This window comes from Octopus sinensis, linkage group LG13, assembly GCF_006345805.1.
Source record: "Octopus sinensis linkage group LG13, ASM634580v1, whole genome shotgun sequence".
In the NCBI taxonomy this organism is placed as follows: domain Eukaryota; kingdom Metazoa; phylum Mollusca; class Cephalopoda; order Octopoda; family Octopodidae; genus Octopus; species Octopus sinensis.
The window spans coordinates 514593-534592 of record NC_043009.1 but is presented as its reverse complement, the minus strand read 5'-3'; the positions used below and the strand labels follow the sequence as shown (position 1 = coordinate 534592).

At 35.7% G+C, this 20000-nt stretch overlaps 1 protein-coding gene across 9 annotated transcripts in view; it reads left to right on the top strand.

The window, feature by feature from the left end:
• Positions 1–20000, top strand: part of LOC115218238 — a 71045-nt gene that overhangs the window by 13027 nt on the left and 38018 nt on the right. For all 9 annotated transcript variants that reach the window (XM_036508101.1, XM_036508100.1, XM_036508099.1 and 6 more), the window contains exon 2: positions 19593–19701. In XM_036508101.1, the coding sequence (XP_036363994.1) occupies positions 19593–19701 (109 nt within the window). The remainder of the gene's footprint in view (positions 1–19592; positions 19702–20000) is intronic.

Genomic DNA, 20000 nt, shown 5'->3' with positions numbered 1-20000 from the left:
TTTGTTCCCTCAACATCGCTTGACAACCGATGCTGGTGTGTTTACGTCCCCGTAACTTAGTGGTTCGAGAAAAGAGACCGATAGAATAAGTACTAGGCTTCCAAAGAATAAGTCCTGGCGTCGATTTGCTCGACAAAAGGCGATGCTCCAGCATGGCCACAGTCACATGACTGAAACAGGTAAAAGAGTAAAAGAGAAAGAGTAAAGAGACATTTTTTGCTGATGACCTAAAGTTATGTTCTATTAATATGACCAACATCAAGAGAAATTAGCCACAACATTTTCACGAGATATAGAAATGGAGTTGGGGCAAGATAAATGCTCATAAGCAACCAAGGAAAGATTATCGACCAGGTAGAGAGCATGTACATCACCGGTTTGTCTAATTCCTCTATCTCTAATGATGAAAGCTACAAGGGCCTCGGAATCAATGAGAATGTTGCATACATTGGTGCTATGTCTAAAACGAGAATAACAAAAGACTACTTCTATAAACCCCGGAAAATATGGAACTCAGAGCTGTCTGCATTTAACTAGACCATATTACACAGTAATTTTGCAGTACCAGTGTTAGTTTCAACATTTGAGATACTGGACAGGACACTCAATGAGATACGTAACCTGGACGTCAAAACCAAGAAGGTACCTGACCACAACTGGAAGATTCCACATTAACAGTGACACCGATAAGATTTATGTGAGATGAAGTGATGGAGGTAGAGGCATAAGGTCAGCCGAAACAGCCTTTGAATGTCGCCTTGTATCACTCAGACAGCACTTGCTGGAGAGTAAAGAAAGGAGTACATTCCATACTCAAAAGTGAGAGCAACAACATTATCAAAGTTGAAGAACTGCTGTGCAGGTACTCTAAGAAAACAACTGTTTCATGCGACCCAAAGGAGTCTGGACTGGCCTACCTAAACAGAAGCTTGGAGAAGCAGGCATACCAACAGAACGCAATGCATGGGTACATATTCTGTAAGCTAGAGAGCAATAACATCATTGACAGGAAGTGTAGCCTCTCCTGGGCATGCGAAATATATATTACATCCCAGCTATCCAGAAACAGGAGATAGCTATTGTATACCTGATAAACAAAAGGGACAAAGATACTACCAAATCTCCACGCTGTGATAAAAGATGTTGACTTTGCTATACCAGTGTGGAAGATATTACCCACGTCATCAACAGCTGTCATCAAATGTCTACAGAGGCATGACAAAGTTGCAAAGACTTTTTATAATGCTACCCGTAAGGACTACTCTGACGTATATATCAAATGCATGTCAGTATCAGCAGGTATTCACACCTTTAAAAACAAAGAATACTGGTGGAATGCCCCAATAAAACAGCAAGTGAAAACATAACAGACTTTATGTTGCTCTGTGGGACAGCAGATGTGAATGTAGAATCAAAACTCCAGGAAAAAGAGAACGTTTCTATCGAAACTTATAAATCTTCGGCTCAGTATCATCGTAGGTGCAGTTGCATACAGTTGCAGAAAAACGTAGAAATACTACGTTTCACGGAAAAAGTGTAATAAGGTAAGTTGCTCTGAAGAGCAAACAAATTGGTTCCATATTAAGTTTTTAGATTTCGCTAGCAGAAATTAGACAGCCCAGTTTAGTTGTCCGAAGTTCTAAGCATTATACATAGCTATAAGTTATTAAACTTTACGTGAGCAGACAATGTATATTCTTTCACTGACGAAGGTGTATGAAGTCTAGGAACTAGTTTGATCCACTCTATCTTTTCTCTTGATGGGGAGATAAAACCTGCAGTGTAGTAACATTTAAAAAAAATTTTCACTGTGGGGCTAAAATTATTTGTTTTTGTTAAAAAAACAAAGGCAACCTTAAGATCTATCTATCTATCTATCTATCTATCTATCTATCTATCTATCTATCTATCTATCTATCTATCTATCTATCTATCTATAGTGTGTACACACATACTTGTATACACACATGCTCACATACACGCATACATAAGACGTTTATGCATGCATGTATGTATGTATGCATATATATATATATTATGCATATATATATATATGTATATATATATACACATATATATATACATATATATACATATACATATATATATATATATACATATACACACACATATCTATATATTTACATATGTGTGTATGAATATGTATGTTTGTATGTATATATATATCTCTTGAGCACCACCAGCTCAAATATTTTTTCCTCTGTCTTCCCTTCTTGGGATCTTTCCTTCTCCTTGTTTCCGACGAAGAGCTCCGCTCGAAACGTTAAACCCTCCTTCCCTTCTTTCCTGAGCGTCAATAATACTTTAATTGTTCCACGTCCTCCGTTGCTGTGTTTTTTTCTCTTTTTTTCTGTGTTTTCTTGTTTGGATTAACTTTATATATATATATATATATATATATATATATATATATTATATATATATATATATATATATATATATATATATATATATATATATATATACATGTATATATATGTTAAATAAAATAGGACAACAAAGCCAAAACAGTGTGAAATTTGTAGGACATTTATAAAGAGAAAGGTAATCTTACAACTGTTTCAGGGATGTAAAAGATATCCCATCATCAGAGACGATATGAGAGAGTTAGATAGAAGGAAATAGTAGAGTTCAATATAAGAAGTTATTTTGGGAAGGGAGAAATATAGGAAGTATAAAGGGAAATATAGGAATAAAAAGGAACTTATCTGCTGGATGTTACAGTTGCAGTTCCATTATCCAAGGAAAGTGTTGTGCATTTTTATTCTCATATATACCTTTGTACTTCCTGTATCTATCCCTTACCAAAATAACTTCTTATATTAAACTCTGATGTTCCCCTCTATTTAACTCTCTCATATCGTCTCTGATGATGGGCTATCCTTCATATCCCTGAAACAGCTGTAAGACTACCATTCTCTTTATAAATGTCCAAGAAATTTCACACTACCTTGGCTTTACTGTCCCATTTTATTAAACATATACATGCTCACATACGACCGGCATTAGACTCCTCACTATTATCGAACTGGGAGTCTTACTACGGTCCTTCTGTAACACTTACATAGCCTTACCTGCCATTTTGGGTCTTTTGGATACAAAACCTCTCATATCATTGTTTGTGTGTGTGTATTCTTTTATTTGTTTCAGTCACTAGATTGCGGCCATGCTGGAGCACCGCATTTATTCGAACAAATCAAGCCCAGAACTTATTCTTTGTAAGCCTAGAACTTATCCTATCGGTCTCTTTTGCCGAACCGCTAAGTTACTGGGACGTAAACATAACAACATCGGTTATCAAACGATGGTGAGGGACAAACACAGACACAAGAACACACACACACACGTCGGGTTTCTTTCAGTTTCCGTCCGCCAAATCTACTCACAATCTACTTTGGTCGGTTCGAGGTTATAGTTGAAGACACTTGCCCAAGGTGCTACGCCGTGAGACTGAACCCGGAACTATGTGGTTGGTAAGCAAGCTACTTACAACGCAGCTACTCCTTCGCCTATATATATACATATATAACATGCTGCTGAATTCTAGACCCGAAATTTTCAGCGTTTGTAAGCATATGGCGAAGATCCTGTTGACGAATTGGAAAATACCATCCTCTCCAGATTGAAGAGCCGTACCGCATACTCGAGGCCCCTAACTTTTCAGCCTTTATTCTTCGGTCTAAGGAGAAATAACTCTAATTTTACCCCCTTTTGTATTCAATTCCGTTTTCCAATCTTCCACCTTTTATATCTAGTTCTTTGTCACCTTTTATCGTTTTGTCTCTCATTTTATGTCTCTCATTTTATTTAGCTTGTTATGCCATGTGCGCAGTGCCTGAAGATTGCGCTGAGACACCAGACTTGTTAAAAATATTGTCTGGCATGTTTTCATCGCTTGAACTTAATAGTAGCACATAAAAAACATATATTATGCTTATTAAATAATATTTATCTCTCACCAGATGGAATACTTTTTTTTGCTGATATTACAATCACTGAATAGTCCACTATATATATATATATATACTGTTGTGTCTGGGGAGAATCATTCTCTTTTGATGCCTTATAGTTTAACATACTCACCGGTAAAATTTCTACTTATTTCTTTTATATTTTTCTAAAATTTTCGTTTCGCCTTGCAACTTTTTCAATAGTTTTGACTCTGTCCGTTACTCACACTGCGGTCCTTTTTGTTTGTTTGTGCGCATGTGTGTGGATCAGTGTGTGTATATATATATCAGTAAAAAGTAAGGCATTATCCCAAAACGATTACCAGGTGGCTTCCAGCTAGGTATTCAGAATGTTATTCAGCAGTTAAGATATAAATCCAATAAAATTCTCATAAGATAAAGAATTAGAGGAATATTCCGTTGGATTATTCTGAATATATTTCCTTAACCATATAGGTTTCCTGTAGTATAAATATTGACCATATAAAAATAAGGATTACTCCGAAGTAGTAATACCATTACCTTTAATTCGATAATTATATACCGCCTTTAAGACCAACACATGTTTCAGCTGCACCAATTTGTAAACGATGCAATTACAATCCTACAGTAAAACGATGCTGTCTCTTCGGGGTCTTAACTTGATATCGTTCGGTATGGCCATTTAATGACTTTCTTTTATAAACTGTGCGTTTATAAACGCACAGTTATAAAAGAAAATCATTAAATGGCCATACCGAACGATATCAAGTTAAGACCCGAAGAGACAGCATCGTTTTACTGTAGGATTGTAATTGCATCGTTTACAAATTGGTGCAGCTGAAACATGTGTTGGTCTTAAAGGCGGTATATAATTATCGAATTAAAGGTAATGGTATTACTACTTCGGAGTAATCCTTATTTTTATATGGTCAATATTTATACTACAGGAAACCTATATAGAGCGGACCGTTAAATCAGACGCGAACAATCTCTATTTCTTACAGGATATTCATTTCCAGTTCATCATTTTGAAACCTCGTATAGTTCAAATGAAAATTAACGGACTTAACGGACAGAGCTACATTATACAACGATATCAAATTAATACCATGAAGAGACTGCATCGTTTTACAGTAGGACTGCGATTGCAACGATTACTAATAGGTGCAATTGAAACATGTATCGAATTAAAGATAGTGCTAGCGCTACTTCGTAGTAATCTTTATTTCTATGTTGTTAATATAGGCGTAAGAGTGGCTGTGTGGTAAGTAGCTTGCTTACCAACCACAATGTTCCTGGTTCAGTCCCACTGCGTGGTACCTTGGGCAAGTATCCTCTGCTATAGCCTCGGGCCGACCAATGGATTTGGTAGACGGAAACTGGAAGAAGCCTGTCGTATATATATATATATATATATACATGTGTGTATGTGTGTGTGTGTGTATGTTTGTGTGTCTGTGTTTGACCCCCCTACAACCGATGCTGGTGTGTTTACGTCCTCGTAACTTAGCGGTTTGACAAGAGAGATCGATAGAATAAGTACTAGGCTTACAAAGAATAAGTCCTGGGGTCGATTTGCTCGACTAAAGGCGGTGCTCCAGCATGGCCGCAGTCAAATGACTGAAATAAGCTAAAGAATAAAAGTATATATATATATATATATATATATAGATACACAAACATATACACTCACTCGCACACACACACGTGACAGAAGTAAACAGACACCCTTATAATCATCAAAATTTATTTAAATCTGAAATAATACATCCACTGCTCCAAATTGCTCCCCAGACCATCACAGAATAGCTGCCGTTTTTCATTGTTGGCTGCAATCTTTTCACATCAAATTCTTGATCACAGTCTCCAACTCTACACTCGACCACTGTCAAAAAATACTTCAAATCTGGACTCATCAGAGAATATGACGGCGTCCCAAAACGCCAGTGGCCTCTCCACATTTTCACTGGCCCAATCTTTTCTCCGCTTGATGTTGGCTGGTCGAAGAAGTGGCTTACTTCTTGCTGCTCTGTCATAGTAACCAAATTTGTGGAGATACCTGGCAGCTATTCTGGGACTGACACCAGCTTGTTATGCTGTCAGAGGCCTTGCAACGAGAATTATCTTCCACACTTCTCTTATGCTATGTTAGTGGACCATGGTTGATCTGGGCGAGGTGATGTGGACTTCTTCCCCTCTCTGGCGAATTGCACAATTTCTATATTAACTGTAGAAAGCGGGATCCCAAGGTTTTCCACCTTCAGAATGACCCTTTGAAATTCGAACAGTTCCAAGGCTTCTTTTGTACATGACATATAGAAACTGAAATATAAAATTGTCAATTAATAAAAAGTATAAACCTTCACAATTTAAAATAGACACAAACAATATTTTATGGGGTGTTTATTTACTTCTATTGTGTGTGTGTATAAATATTACGTATATATATATATATATGAGCGTATATGTATACACACATGCACACACGCACACATGCAGAAACACACACACATATATGTATAAAAGCATATATTGATGTATGATTGTGTATGTGTGTGTGTGTGTGTGTGTGAGTAGTCGCCTTTCTGTAGGAGCATTGTTGATGCATATGCACTCATTCAATCGGTGTTATATATGTCTTATATACATTAGGGTGTGGCATTACTTTCATGTATGCATGGGCGTGTGTACGCTAATTTGCACCTGATTGCATCCATACACGCACACACAGATTCTCTCTCTCTCTCTCTCTCTCTCTCTCTCACACACACAACACACACACATACGCACACACATACACACGCGCATACACACACACACATACCACACATACATGCACAGCCACTTCAGGATACTCTGATATATTGTAGAATGCTTTACAAACGTCCACTTTATTATTCATCGATCGAATTTGGAAGATGTTAGTCAATTTCCCTTGTTCATATTTTGAAACCTCTCCATCATTGTTACATAGCCAAGTGCTCCTATTATTGAAGAGTATAGAATAGAAACAATAATTTGGATAAGCGTTTCTAATTGATTCACCAAATATGGACAAGGACTGTAAAATACGCGTTAGTTCACCATAGATGGCTTTAGACAAGATATCCGTTGGGCAGTTATCTTCTTCAACGGAGCATGCCCTCACTTCCCTATCATATAGAACAATACCGAACCTGTTATTTACACACGGGGTTGCTGTACTTATTAGAATGCTTCACAAGTATTACAGTAATTACTCGCCAGATCGCTGTTCTCGTACACTCAGTACAAAACGGTCCACCTATTGTGCACTCAGTACATCGCGGATTTTTTTGGCTAATATACGTAAATTTATATCGCGGACTCTTCAATATATCCGGGAATCAGCGGCCGATACGCATTTATATTGCTTAGATTTTAATTCTTTCTGTGGCAGGTTTTGGAACGCAACACCCGCGATAGTGGAAGGATTACTCTACTTAGTTTTGAAGGTGCTTTTTAAGTGCTTTGTATGATCGCTAAGGCAATTCTTCCTACGAACAACACTTTAAATAGGGAAAGATGTAACTTGCAGAGATTTCTAGACAGCTGCTGATTATGCAGATATCTTCCAAACTGGTAACAAGGTTTGGCATCATCCTTATCAATTTTATTGAACAGATAATTAGTAGCTATCACCTATGCTTGGATAGCGAAGGCTTGTCGTTCTAGAAGAGTTAGAACGCATCTAGCACAAGCCCAGAATAGTCTACTCTTCCTATCGACGTTTTGTTATCATTTGGCTTGAGGATTACATACTCTCGCATTTGTACATCTTATATCACGAGTGTTTCTCGGCTCGTGTTTCTGTTGTTTATGGCGGCTGTTTATGTATGTATGTATGTATTTATGACTGTAATTTTCTGGGATGAGTGCACTATGGCTCACAAAGGAGCTTTGGAAGCATTAGATAGAGCCCTGAAAGACACAATGCACACTCATATGCGGGCTGGCATAGAAAACAGGGCTACAGTATAAATTCTTTTGACATGCCTTTTCATTCCTCCAACTGAAAGGCACACCCTTCCACAAGTTGCAGGTGCTCTGTTCTGAACAATGGCCTATCACAATTTGCAAGTGCACTCATCCCAGACAATTACATAACACATTTTAAGTTCTTGTCCCTGATCTGAGCTTTTGTTGATGTAGCATGAAGGCATTTCGGATGCTGCTAAATTGAGAGGGAGTTTAAAAGTTGAGTGTGCTGTCCTGCCACCGGGTAACAAAGTAGCTGCAATGCCAGAGGAGGCTACAGCTACTGCAATGTCCTGATGCTACCTAACTTCTACAAGGAGAAGCTTTGTAATAAATGTTTTTCCTGTCCCTCCAGGAGCATCGAGGAAGAAGATTCGTCCCTCGCGTTGGCGTACACTGTTAAGAATAGTTCTGTAGGCCTGCAGCTGGTCCGGAAGTAATTTAGGCTCATTTTCAACAATGTACTTTGAAAGCTCTTGAGTGTCGTAGGTTGTTTCACGAATGACAGCAGTAGGAAGGCTATTTGACCCTGACCTGAATGCTTGTGGCAGGCCATACGTCAACAATTCATTTCCACCCAGTTTAGCAATTCTGTCTTCAATGTCAATGAGTGTTTTGTTATAGATTTCATTGCTGATACCCTCCATGTCAGGATAGAGCAGTTGAGCTTGGCGCTGAAGGGGACAATGTTTTTAACAAATGCAACACAACAATGTTTTCCTGGCGAGGAACCAACAAACGTGATTACAATAGTCAAACAGTAATAATAATAACAAACCTTTTTAATTTATCCCCATTTATGTGAAACCACTTATTCAAGTTCAAGTCATTGATGCAATTTTATACGAATTGCTAATACACATACACACACACAAACATAATAAGGGTGAAAAATTGAATATTAATTTGATTAATATGAATTGAAAACCAGTGGTGTAGCATATAAGACCATAGCGGATCTTCTTCTAGCAAAAAGGATGACCACTATTAATGGCTCATCCCTGTTATATAATACTTTCACTTTAATAGTTTCACACTTGCAAAGAGAAAGTCGGAGAAAGTGTGGTAATGGAAGGAGTGAAGCACTTGAAATGAGAGAGGCAAATCGTAAAATATTGAGTTTTATCGAATTTTTGCTTAATTGGGGGTCAAATTGAAAAAGATTGATATGCCATGACCCAATGGAATCTACTTTGAAAAATCATAGGTAAATTCCAATTGAAGAAATTCTATATTGTAGAATTGTATTAAAAACGAACATGGTAACAGGCAGAGAAAATCTGCCTTTTATCATAAGATCATAAGATATATATATATATATACTAGCAGAATTGCCCGGCGTTGCTCGGGGCTGAATTGCTTGAAAGTACTGTTAATGATTGCACTGAATTATGATGATTATTCAGGCAAATATTGATATAAGCTTACGGTGGGAGATAAGGACTTAACGATCAAACGTGTGCCATTGCATTGTTTTGGGGGAACCAAATTTCTGATGAGCATTATAGGGGCACCAACTTTAAGTTTGAGAAAGTGTGGTGGTAGTCTGGGGTGCTCAAAGGAATTGAGTACCTCTATTGGATAGTTGATGACGTCCTCTGGTCAGGAGTTGTATCGATAGACTGATATACATAGACTTCCCCAGGAATGAGTTTTAGCATTTCATCATTAATATGGTGAACAGTTTTATTCCTCGGGGCCAGTATAGCCTTTTTGCCAATCCAATCCATATTCTGATAATAGCTTGTAGATCTGGGAACACTGCATCTCTGAGATCAGAAGGCGTCTTAACAATGGTACAAATGGAATCGATGGCAATATTACCATTTTCATCCCCTGGTATTTTGCCTTCGCCAAGTGCAAGGAGGGTGTGAGGAAATGCTGCTGATGTGATATTACGTCGCATATGAGCACGCATATTGGTGTGAAGTTTGAGAGTTACTTCCGTTTATTTTAAAAAAATATGCATTAAAATGGAAAAAAATGATGGTAAATTATTTGTAAAATCATAGACTCATCGTAGACGCGCGCTAATACCCAGAAGGGCTCGATATGAATCACGACTATAAGATACCCGGTTTTGGTTAAACTGCATCGCAAAATGTGGGAGTAGTTAGGAATCTAAATCGGAGTAGACAGACACACAACCTTTCTTTTATATATAAATATTTTCGTCTAAAAAACTTTGTATGGTTGAATGGTTACCTCTATGGAAATATATACACGCACATTATACATACATGTGTGTATAGATGAATATATAAATACATTTAAATATCTATATACACTTTTGGGCGATCTTTCTGTTTCTTAGAGATAACTTTAGATCTTATTTTCGTGCTAAAAAACTTTGTATGGAGTGAATGGTTACCTCTATGGAAATATATACACACACGTTATACATACATGTGTGCATAGATGAATATATAAATACTTTATATACTATATACCTTTTGGCGATCTTTCTGCTATTTGGATATAGGGGCGATGTTTCGCTTGTCGTAGCACACGTTTCCGTCGATTTCCGTAAAAAATGTAAACACTGAATCGGCCATACATACACTCACTACACACACACATACATACACACACACACACACATACATGCATACATACATATACACATACACCGAGTAAAAAAATTTAGTTATCTCTCTCTTTCACACATTACTCTCTCTGTCTCTTCACACACACTAACAGAAGCACTTCACTTACACAACATACTGTCTGTCTCCCACACTCCATCAAACACACACACACACACACACATGTACATCAATGCGTCCCATGCACGGTAACTTCAAAAGAACTCCCCTCGTCATACAATCGCTTTCTCTTAGTCTCTTTCGCTCTCATTACTTATGTAAAAAAATAAAAGTTTTTTACGGAAATCGACGGAAACCTGTGCTACGGCAAGCGAAACATCGCCGATATAGGTCTTATATTCGTCCTAAAAAACTTTCCTGTCACACACTCACGCACACGCACGCACACACACCCACACACACACGCACCCTCACACACACACACACGCACACACACACTCACACACACGCACGTTAGCTTACAATTTTATTTATATTTGCGGTGTCTATGTGTGTAAAGAGGAAGTGGCAGACTGAAAGAGTCACTCACTACAAAAGGTGAATTACTTTCATTTTATTCGTTGCATACTGTGTGTGTGCGTGTGTTGTGTGTGTGGTGGTAAACCACATTAAGAAAAGCATTGACATACACACCAGAATGTGAGTTTTCTGTAAATTTTGCTTAATTGGAGTTTAAATTTTAAAAAGTGGACCTGGCAAAACCCGATGCATTCTACTCTTAAAAATGCTAAGTAAATTGTAATTGAAGAAATCCTATATGTAGATTTCTATAACTGACAAAGGGAGGCAGATAAAATCTGCCTTTTATAATAAGATATATATATATATATAGATATATATATATATATATATATATATATATATATATATACTATACATATAAATACATATATATGTATATATATAATATATATATAATATATATACACACATCTTACATCTTTTATCTTTTATTTGTTTCAGTTATTAGAGTGCGGCCATACTGGAGGTACTGCCTAAAAAGGTTTTAGTCGAAGAAATCGACTCAAGTACTCCTCCTTTTTAAGTATGGCACTTATTCTATCGAACATGAATATCCGTTCTATACCCCTTATGTTGAATTCCTGTCGAAATGAATTTTATTTTTAATTCCAAGAGGTCTGTCAACAGAAAATGTACTTGGCCACTACTAAAGCAAGGAAAGGGAAAATTATTTCTTCTTCTTCTTCTTCTTCTTCTTCTTCTTCTTCTTCTTCTTCTTCTTCTTCTTCTTCTTCTCCTTCTCCTCTTCCTCCTCCTCACCTCCCCCCATCCTTCTCCTCCCCCTCCTCCTTGGAGGTATTCACATAGGGTCAGAAATGAGGAGGGAAAAGACTTACATTATGACGCAGCCTTGAGATCCATCAGGAATTTGAGATCACAAGGTGCGTACGTGTGTGTGTGTGTGTGTTTGTATGTATGTGTATGCGTGTGCGTGTGTGTATGTATGTACGTATGTGTGTTTGTGTGTGTGTGTGTGTGTGTGTGTATACATGTGTGTATGTGTCTGTGTGCGTGCGCGCGAGTTTTGATTGACGCACACGGAAATGAGGTCAACTCTCCGAAAATCAGATGTAGGTTAAATTCAGGCAGGTCATGTGACATTTGATTAAAAAAAGAAGGAAAAACGAAATGCAAGATTAAGGACAGGATGTTTCAATTATTTATATCACATTAATGTTTACTTCTCACGCATGCAAGCGCATAAGTAATATGCGCACGCACCCGCAACCCTCCACACATACATACACGCACATATATATACACATTCACATTCACATAGGGACACACACATGTACGTACATGCAGACACGTATACATTCGTATACTCTCTCTCTCACACATACACACACGTATACACAGACATATACACACAAGCTAAGCTGCTCTGATGTAAGCCATCATAATATTTTCACATTTTTAACCTTTCCACATTCAGGTTACTCATTTATTTCCAGTGCTTTGAATTCGTCGTGCATTATCTCATAGCTTCAAGATTTCTATGTGATTGTTTATGATTTAGAATGACATTTTCGGAGAATCCGGATCTGACCAGTTTGAACATAAACAGGGAGAACATTTGGGTTCGATCTCACCGGTTGAATGCTAAAAGGTTTAAGGCAGTGAGCTGGCAGCATCGTTAACGCACCGGGAAAAAAAGGCTTAGTAGCATTTTGTCCAGCTTTACGTTCTGAGTTCGAATTCCCTCGAGGACGACTTTGCCTTTCATCTTTTCGGGGTCGATAAAATAAGTACTATTTGAGTACTGGAGTCGATGTTACCGACTTACACCCTCTCCCGATATTGCTGGCCTTGTGTCAAAATTTGAAACTAATGCCTTACATTATGGCGTAGTGGTTAAGAGCGCGGACTAGTAACCCCAAGATTCCGAGTTCGATTCCAGTTCGATTCCAGGCAGACCTGAATAATAATAATAATAATAATAATAATAATAATAATAATAATAATAATAATAATAATAATAATAATAATAACAACAACAACAACAACAACAACAACAACATCGAAAAATATCTTAGGTATGAGAACCCAGGTTAAAAATTTCCCCAAGGCATCTGAAGAAGGCTGGAGGGTATATCAACCGAAACGTTGTGTTAACAACAAACAAGATGAGGACAAATATCCGTCGAATATAAATAATGTACATAATTCCTCATCTGTTAAATATAAAACTGTATGCGGTCGTGCTGGAGTACCACCCTAAAGGGGTCATTCGATCTAATCGAACCGTAAACCAACCAACACTGGTTTTCAGGCGATGTTGGGGGACACAGACACAAAAGGCACAGACACATAACACACGCGCACGCACGCACACGCAGTCACACAAACACACATACATATAAACTCACATACACACACATATATATTTACATCACGGGCTTCTTTAGGTTCCCGTCTACCAAATCCACTCACAAAGCTTTGGCTATAGAGGAAGATACTATAGAGCTTTAGAAGGCCCAAGGTCCCGCACAGTGGGACTGAACCCGGAATCATGTGGTTTAGAAGCACACTTCTAACCACATAGCCTCTCCTGTGTCTATATAGAAACATTTCTCCGTTTTTACGCTTTGTCAGTAAATCAAGGCCATTAAGTACTTTCTGGTCATAAGAGAAGAACCAATCTTTAACATGTCCCAGCTTCGTTAATGATGAGCTTTCTCCAGAAGAGATTCTTGCTGATAGTGAGTGAGTGTGAGGGCTCTCATTGAATAATGTCGCTCATGATTAAGTGTACGTATATGTGTGTGTGTATGTGTGTGTATGTGTGTTGGGTGGTTGTTTTCGAGTAACACTTATGTTGTTTTTGTCCTTTCGCTGTTGAAAGAGACAAGGGCGGTATGTGTTTATGTTTTTACGGTATAAATCAGAGAATTTTCTTACGTTGCTTTATAACGAAATTACTAAATTAGCCATTCGATAAAAGGAGATCAATAAAATAAATACCAGAATGAAATGAATACTCAGATCGATATAATCGACTAAAACCATTGAACACGTTACTTCAGCATGACCGCAGGACGATAACTAAGCGCACTAAAAGAACAAAAGAAAATAAAACTATACGTATGAATGCTTGAATGTATGTATGCATTTATGTCCATTTACAGTAGCTCACAAAAGTATGTACACCTCTAAAAAATTTCAGTAAAATTGCTATTATACTGATAATATCGAAGGAAATCAAACGAAATTTATACTGAATAAAATATATTATACGTGCAAACATTATACAAACTTGGAACACAAAACAATAAACATTTTCAAAGATATGAACGAAATATTAACATTCAAGTGATACAAAAATATGTACATCCTAAAGGATTATGTGCTATGTTCAATATTTAGTGCAACCACCCTTGCTGTCAATGACTGCATTAAGTCTTTTGGGCATAGAGTCAACTAAATTACTGCATATATCCGATGAAATCGACCTCCATTCATCATGAAGGATGTCTTTCAACTGTGTTACATTTGAGGTCGTTTTCTCCTCAAACTTCCTGTTCAAAACACACCACAAATGTTCTATTGGATTTAAATCAGGTGACTTGGTACGCTAAGGCAATACCCTTACCTTTTTATCTGATAACAACTTAGCCGTCATCTTCTGTGAGATACTGTATATACATATATGCACACATACATACATACATACATACATACATACATCATACATGCATACATACATACATACATACATACATACATACAATGCATAATACTATATATATATATATAACTATATATATATATATTATATATATATATTATATATATGTATTATGTATGTATGTATGTATGTATATATGTATATATATATGTATATATATATATATGTTACGTATATTATATATATATTATATTAAATTAGAGATAAAACCACTATTAGGCAAATCAAACAGTGAAAATCAAGCCAATACATAGAAATAAAATTAATTAAAAAAAATATAAAATATAAAATATAAAAAATATAAAATTCCAAATTAAAATATATAAATTAAACTTAAAATTTAAAAATTATTTAAATAATTTAACTTATAAATTTTAAATATATATATCTATATATAGATATATATATATATACATATATCAGAAATATTAAATTTCTAAATCTCTCATAGAGATATGTACAGTTGTGGGGCGATAGAATGGTTGTATACTGTCAATCTATATACATATATATATATTTATTATTATTATTTTTTAATTATTTTTTTAATTTATCTATTTTTTATTTTTATTTATTTATTTATTTTTAATTATATAACAATCAAAAAGTATTAAAAGTTTAATATAAGATAAAAAGTAAAAACTCTACGATCGTTTCATGCCCATAACCAATTCGAATAACAATAATTTAAATTCAATTAATAATTCGAATTATGGTTACAGTCAATATTCAGGTTAATTGTAATATTTTAATAAATAATCAGAAATATTTAAACAATATTTTAAAGAAATAAATAATATAATAATTTTACTTATAAAAAACTCTATTATCAAACTATAAACTTAACGATTATGATTATATAAAAACATTGATTATAATGTTAAATATTAATTTTAATTTTTAAGTATTAATTTTTAAGGTAAGAAACCCACCAATAATCTAATATCAGTAATAGTCAATATCTAATTACATAAATATTTTACAATAAACTATTATATTATTAAAAATATAAAATTAAATAATATATAAATTATCAATGAAATATATAAATGTATATAAATATATAATTAAGATCTAAAATAATCTCTATAATAAATATATATGCACATATAATAAAGACCTAATAAATTAATTTTTCATATTTAAAGATGAAATAGCTAATTTCAAAAATACAAACAAACAATCTTAAACGAACGCTATAGCAAATAAACTATCTTTATATCTCGTTGGCTAAATAATAACTTTCAGAAATTTTATATTTAAAATACTTAAAGACATAATCAATTCGTAGTTATATAGTGTCAAATAAATTCTATAAATATATTTATCAATGGGAATAATAAAACTAGCAAATATCAATTTAAAAAGACAATATATAAGTTAAAATAATAATTATAAGAAATTTTAAACTATAATTAATGCTATTAATACATGTATATACATAAACCTAACTTTAAATAACTCGTATACTTGCTATCAAACAACATATCTATCGCTAAGTAAATTCTTAAGAATAAACTTAAAGCTAATATCTAATAATTATATAGAAAATTACGATAATTAGATCATTACACAAACAACGATATTTACATAAAAACAATATAAGACTTATAAAATATTAAAATTTAAATCTTAATATAAATATATACTTAGCTTATATTATATATATATATATATATATATATATAATATATATAATAATATATATATATGCTGTGATCTATATGCTGTGATCTATATGCTGTGATCTATATGCTGTGAGTCAATGGGCAGACAGAAACAAAATGCAACTGAACGAGGGAAAATTTGAGCTGATGCATTTTGGAAGAAATTCCTCACTAAAACAGCCATACTCTCTTCCTCCAGGGGAACCGCTCACAGCCTCTAACAACATCAGAGACCTAGGTGTAATTGTTGATGACGATCTTAGTTGGAGTGCACACATCAACAAGAAGGTCGATATAGCTCGTAGGATGAGTTCCTGGATCTTAAGAACTTTCCGGTCCAGAGAACAAGGTGTCATCATACCACTCTTCTCCTCATTTGTATGGCCACACCTCGAATACTGCTGCCCACTGTGGTCTCCCCATACAAGACAAAACATCTCGAGGATTGAATCACCCCAGATAGCACTCACTAAACGAATTGAAGGCATGGCTGCTCTCGATTATTGGGATCGCCTTAAAGCCTTGAAACTCTACTCTCTCCAGCGTCGCCGTGAGCGGTACATCATTTGTACGATGTGGTGAATATACCGCCAACTTTGCCCAAACGACCTGAACATAAGCTTCAAGGTTCATCCAAGACTGGGACCACGGGCCATACGTCCCCTGCCCAATTCAAGATCACAGCATACATATACACTACAACATAATTTCTTTCCTCAACAGGCTCTGCCCTATTTAACATTGTCCCGAAAGAGATCAAAGAGGAACAGGATCCCATCAACTTTAAACGGAGTCTGGATAGATTCCTTCAAAGAATACCAGATAAGCCACCCATAATTGAATACAACTCACCCAACAAAAACTCACTCCTTGAATGGACCGTAAGCAAAACTTGACTTAAACAGGATTCAAATAATCCTATCAGGTGGTGCTATTAAGTTAGACATGGCCTGGACCAATCATTGGTCGAAACACATCTAAGTTTATCTAAGTTTATATATATATATATATATATATATATATATATATATAAGTGCTATAGACAGACCATAGTTAAGTTCCAGATTCGGTAATATTGCGAATAAAAGGTTCAACGTTGGTTCTATGTTCAAAGGCTTGGAAGTAGATTTATCTGGGATAAAATATCTCTATAAGAGTTTGAAATATATATATATCACCATGACCGACCAGGCTATCAGACGTTGCTACACATCGCTGGTCACAATGCGCTTTCGCATTGGTTTAGCCTTCAAATGACGCCACACCGCTGGCTAAGCGAGCTGGTCAACAGAAGAAAGAGTGAGAGAAAGTTGTGGCGAAAGAGGACAGCAGGGATCGCCACCACCCCTGCCGGAACCTCGTGGAGCTTTAGGTGTTTTCGCTCAATAAACACTCACAACGCCCGGTATGGGAATCGAAACCGCGATCCTACGAACGCGAGTCCGCTGCCCTAACCACTGGGCCATTGACGGCATCCGTGATAGAGCACCGCCTTTAGTCGAGCAAATCGACTCCAGGACTTATTCTTTGTAAGCCTAGTACTTATTCTATCGGTCTCTTTTGCCGAACTGCTGTTACGGATATATATATATATAATATATATATATATATATATATATATATATATATATATGCCATATATGGATACAGGACGCCACAAAACGTAAACAACATGAAATACGAAGGCACACTTGGGTATGCGAACAACGAGAGAAACAAATATGAAACAAGACAAGTAACATAAAGAACGACCCTTCATCAGTTATCGACTGTTCATCTTCTCCACATTTCGAGTAATTAACGGCAGTATGAAGCTTCAAAACAGTTGCTCCTGCGAACCAAAATAAAATTTGGGATTTGTTTGTTTGTATGTGTGTGTCTCTGTCTGTCACTGTATGTCTGTGTATGTAGGTAGGTAAATGTGTATGTGTACATATATATACATACACATATCTTTCCATCGTTTCCTTCCTTTTGTTTACACACACACACACACACACATATGTATATATACACACACGCACACAGATAAATGAAGGTGCAAAATAGCAGCTACTAAAAATGAGTCAAAATTGAACTCGAACAGCCACACAAATGCTCTAACCTCATGCGATTCGGGAAGGCGAGCAGCAAACCACAACATCTTTCTCTGACGAGATAAACTCACAGGATGAAATTGTTTGATAAAATCTTATCACGTGATTTGGAACTTTGATCAACATGATCTTATTTCTCATCACTGGTTTCCACAGTTACTGCCTCCCATCAAGTTACTACTTTTGTGTGGCTGTTCGAGTTAAATTCTGACTCCTGTTTTTAGCAATTGTTGGTCTTATTGTGCAACCTCGTTTATAAATTTTACCTTTTTGGTTTTAATTACTACGGCTACCTATATCATAATGTATTTAATATATTTTAATATATTGGGTTGTCCGGAAAGTTCGTGCCGATTAATGGCAGCTTACCTTTCGACTTATTTTAGAACATGGTTGAGTCCATAAAATAGGATTTGACTACGCCTCCATTTAAAGCACAGTTTAAGCTATCTTTTCGTGGAAGAAGGTTTATGTTTCTATTGCCTGTGTTGATTCTGTAACCCTTTAAAATGGAAGATAAGAAAGTTCATTTTCGGCACTCGATGCTTTGGGAACCAGACAAAAATTGCTGCAGCTCGGCTGGGATGTGTTACCCCACCCTCCATATTCACAAGATATTGCTCCTTCGGATTTCCACTTATTCAGGTCTCTGCAGAATAGTCTTAATGGTAAAAGTTTCAATTCCTTGAATGATGTAAAAAGATACCTTGATGAATTCTTTGCCATGAAACCACCTCAATTCTGAGAAGAGGGTATTTTCAAGTTAAAGGAAAGATGGAGACGCATTGTGCAACAAAATGGTTCATATTTGGTTGATTAAAAATGTAATGGCAAGTATTTATTGACCTTTATTATTATAATATTTTATTGTATTTTAGTATATGTATGTATGTATGTATGTATGTATGTATGTATTATTATGTATGTATGTATGTATGTATCTATATATATATATATATATATAATATATATATATATATATATATATATATATATATATGCATGTATTCACAGACTTGTGCACAATATTTTCTTTCACATGTATAATTTTCTTCTCGTTTCAGTGGTCACTTATGCAATGGCCGCATGTGATATCTCGAAAGTATCAAGATGTCAGGATAACTACATGAAGAAATCAAGAGAAATGGAAGCTAACCACAAGGCTTTCTGCAAGTAAGTTCAAACCGCATGCACACCAGATTGTCAATCGCCACATGGTGGCTAATATTAGGAATAGAGGTTTACAACTTTGGATATAATATCGATTTCAAATTTTTTCACAAGGCCAGCAGTTTCGAGGAGTGGGAAAGATGAATACATCGACCCTAGTGTCCCACTGGTACTTAATGTATCGACCTCAAAAGGATGAAAGCAAAGTTGAACTCAGCGAAATTTGAACTAGAAACGTATAAGCGGACGAAATACCACTAAGTATTTTTGGCTGGCACGGTAACGATTCTGCCAGCTCACCG